Source organism: Adiantum capillus-veneris, chromosome 30 (assembly GCF_014529385.1).
Source record: "Adiantum capillus-veneris isolate H3 chromosome 30, ASM1452938v2, whole genome shotgun sequence".
NCBI lineage: Eukaryota > Viridiplantae > Streptophyta > Polypodiopsida > Polypodiales > Pteridaceae > Adiantum > Adiantum capillus-veneris.
Genome location: NC_140960.1, coordinates 24,609,322 through 24,612,404, shown reverse-complemented (window position 1 = coordinate 24,612,404; position 3,083 = coordinate 24,609,322). Strand labels below are relative to the sequence as shown.

The 3,083-nt window shown below is 44.1% G+C and overlaps 1 protein-coding gene across 1 annotated transcript; it reads left to right on the top strand.

The window, feature by feature from the left end:
* Positions 1-476: 476 nt before the first annotated feature.
* On the top strand, positions 477-1,622 carry LOC147417681 (uncharacterized). Its single transcript, XM_086507035.1, has 4 exons — positions 477-486; positions 608-756; positions 912-1,047; positions 1,144-1,622. The coding sequence occupies exons 1-4, from the start codon at positions 477-479 to the stop codon at positions 1,620-1,622; spliced, it is 774 nt and encodes a 257-aa protein (XP_086363161.1).
* The last annotated feature ends 1,461 nt before the right edge of the window (positions 1,623-3,083 follow it).

Sequence of the window (3,083 nt, the reverse complement as noted above, 5' to 3'; positions counted from 1 at the left end):
CTGCCCAAGTTAGACATACACTGCAATCAATGCATTTCAAGAGACGAAATCTCAAACAGGAAGCTACTCGAGTACTTTTTTACTTCGTTAGCGTAGTGGGAATTTTGCAATCCCTGGCCTGTCATTAGCCCATGTGGCTCCAACGTGGCTCCAACGCTTAAAAGCTCAAAAAAAAACTACGCCGTCAAAAGCCCAACGCAAAAAATCTCTGAAAAAAACTCTAGGCCTTTGCAATATTGTGGATGGCGCCACTGCCAGGAGCATGTCATGCTTGTTTCTCTGGAATGCCAATGCCAGCAACCACCTCAGTAGGACAGTCCACCATCCCCGCCGTCTTCTATTGAGGTATATTCTAGTGAAGCATTGCAATCTGGATGTATATGTCATCACCAAGTACAAATCATATGGATGTGCAATCCAAAACCGTAGTTTGTCGACACATGAAGATCACTCTAGTATTATCATGTAGTTCTCTAATGTTTCAAGGTACGACAATCTCTGGCCTGTCATTAGCCCACGTGGCTCCAACGTGGCTCCAACACTTAAAAGCTATCATTTCGCAATCCCTGGCCTGTCATTAGCCCATGTTTCTCCAATGTGGCTCTAGCACTTAAAAGCTCTAAAAAAAACTCCAAGCCTTCGCAATACTGTGGATGGAGCCACTGCCAGGAACATGTCATACTTGTTTCTCTGGAACTCCAACGCCAGCAACCACCTCAGCAGGACAGTCCACCATCCCCGCCGTCTTCTGTTGAGGTATATTCTAGTGAAGCATTGCAATCAGGATATATAGGTCATCACCAAGTACCAATCATATGGATGCGCGGTCCAAAACCGTAGTCCATCGACACATGAAGATCACTCTAGTATTATCATGTAGTTCTCTAATGTTTCAAGGTACAACAATGCAGAGAAAATGTGTTCATGTGCCCTCCTTGGAATCACTTGTGCCTACTCTACGGGATTATGCATTCAAAACAATGTCACTGAGAAACATTCAAGTGAATGATGACTTCTTTCTCAAGCATCCATGGGATGTCTGCACAAGTAGAGAAAAGCACATTTTCTTATTTTTTAAGTGGACTTGGAAGTTTTCTAACTTCAGTAAATGTGGGTTTGTCTTTCTCTCATCATATGATGTAGCAAATGATCCCACATACTTGTTGGTAGTATGTTGCAGGTACACGAGTAAAGGGAAAAGAGTGATACTTACCAAGGATGACTATCATTGGAAGCAACAAGGGCCACTGATGGTGAAAAAGAACAATGACTATACCTTAAAGTATTTCATGTATAAAAAACGGAAAGGGAAGAAAATTGACATCGCTAAGCATCATGATGGGTGCACATATTTTATGGAAGAATGCACCGTAGACAGTGTCAAAGGTTACACACTCGTAAAACTTCACAAGAGAACCGTCACCCATGATAAACAAGTCAAAGGAAAACCTGCCACCATTGATGGCGAACAATCTGTTGTTGAGGTCACCGATGCGTGTTCGCAAAATACTATGTTATTATACGATGATGAGGTGGCTATTGACAATCTCATGTGGAATCTTTCGGCTCTTGAGGAGCTTCGTGTTCTGAGTGTGGACTCTTGGAATGCGCTGATTGCATGATTTTCTCCACAAGATTAGGGCCAGCAAGCTCTATTTTGTTTTCATCAGATGCGAAGCGAGGGCCTCTCTCCAGATGCAATCACGTACGCATGCATGAAGTCATGCAGCTCTACGCAAGAAGCTGATATGGGCACAAAAAGTGCTTGAGGAGCTTCCTTTCCAGAATGTCGCCTCTTGAAATGCATTGATTACGGGATGTGCACAACAAGAACATGGCTATTGAAAGAAGATGTCATGCTTGGGATTGTCTTGGTAGATATGTATGCCAGATGTGGTGTGCTTGAGAGAGCACAAAAAGTGCTAGAGCAGTTTTCTGTGCGGAATGTCGCCCCTTGGAATGCACTGATTGAGGGATGTGCGCAACAAGAGCAAAGAAAGCTCTAGGTTGGTTTTAGCAGATGCAAAGCAAGTATATCTCTCCAAATTCATTCAAGGCATGTGGCTCTACGCAAGTGCTGGAGGAGCTTCATGTCGTGAGTGTGGACTTTTGGAATGCATTGATTGCATGATTTTCTCCACAAGGACAGGGCCAGAAAGCTCTATTTTGTTTTTAGGCAAAGCAAGGGCTTCTCTCCAGATGCAATCATGTACGCATGCATGAAGCCATGTAGCTCTACGCAAGAAGCTTTTATGGGCACAAAAACTCACAATTATATTGTTAGTCAGAGGCTGCTGAATGCATATGCTTGCACCTTGAAGGCCATTGAACTTTTGCAACGCCATTGACATGGGTGAGAGAATTAATGAGCCCATACTTGGTCTGATGCTCTTGGGGAAGCGTATCATGCTCTAGGCTGCTTTCAACGGATGCAAAGCAAGTGTATCTCTCCAAATTCAACATCCTATACTTGCATCTTGAAGGCTATGCTTACATCTTGAAGGCATGTGGCTCTATGCAAGAGCTCAATGAGCTTCCTTTTTGGAGTGTGGACTCTTGGAATGCTTCGCATTTGGCCTCTCTCCAGATGCAATCACCTAGGCATGCATCTTGAAGGCATGTGGCTCTACGCAAGAAAAGTCATTCTTGCGACTGTCTTGGTGAGTATGTATGCCAAATGTGGTGTGCTTGAGAGAGCACAAAAAATGCTTAAGGAGCTTTCTGTCCGGAATGTCGCCTCTTGGAATGCACTCATTGCGGGATGCGCACAACAAGAGCAGGGGCAGAAATCTCTATGTTGTTTTTAGCAAAGGTGTGCTTGAGAGAGCACAAAAAGTGCTAGAGCAGTTTTCTCTCTGGTCAGTCGCCCCTTGGAATGCACTGATTGCGGGATGTGTGCAACAAGAGTAGGGCAAGAAAGCTCTAGGTTGTTTTTAGCGGATGAAAAGCAAATATATCTCTCCAAATTTAGTCAAGGCATGTGGCTCTACGCAAGTGTTTGAGGAGCTTCATGTTTTGAGTGTGGACTCTTGGAAATGCGTTGATCGAATGATTTGCTCCACAAGGGCAGGGCCAACAAGCTC

Excerpts from the sequence above, each read along its gene's own strand:
- LOC147417681 (XM_086507035.1), top strand. Across the intron at positions 757-911 it reads CCCCGCCGTCTTCTGTTGAG|AGAAAATGTGTTCATGTGCC; the intron begins GTATATTCTAGT and ends ACAACAATGCAG. Across the intron at positions 1,048-1,143 it reads TCCATGGGATGTCTGCACAA|CAAATGATCCCACATACTTG; the intron begins GTAGAGAAAAGC and ends CATATGATGTAG.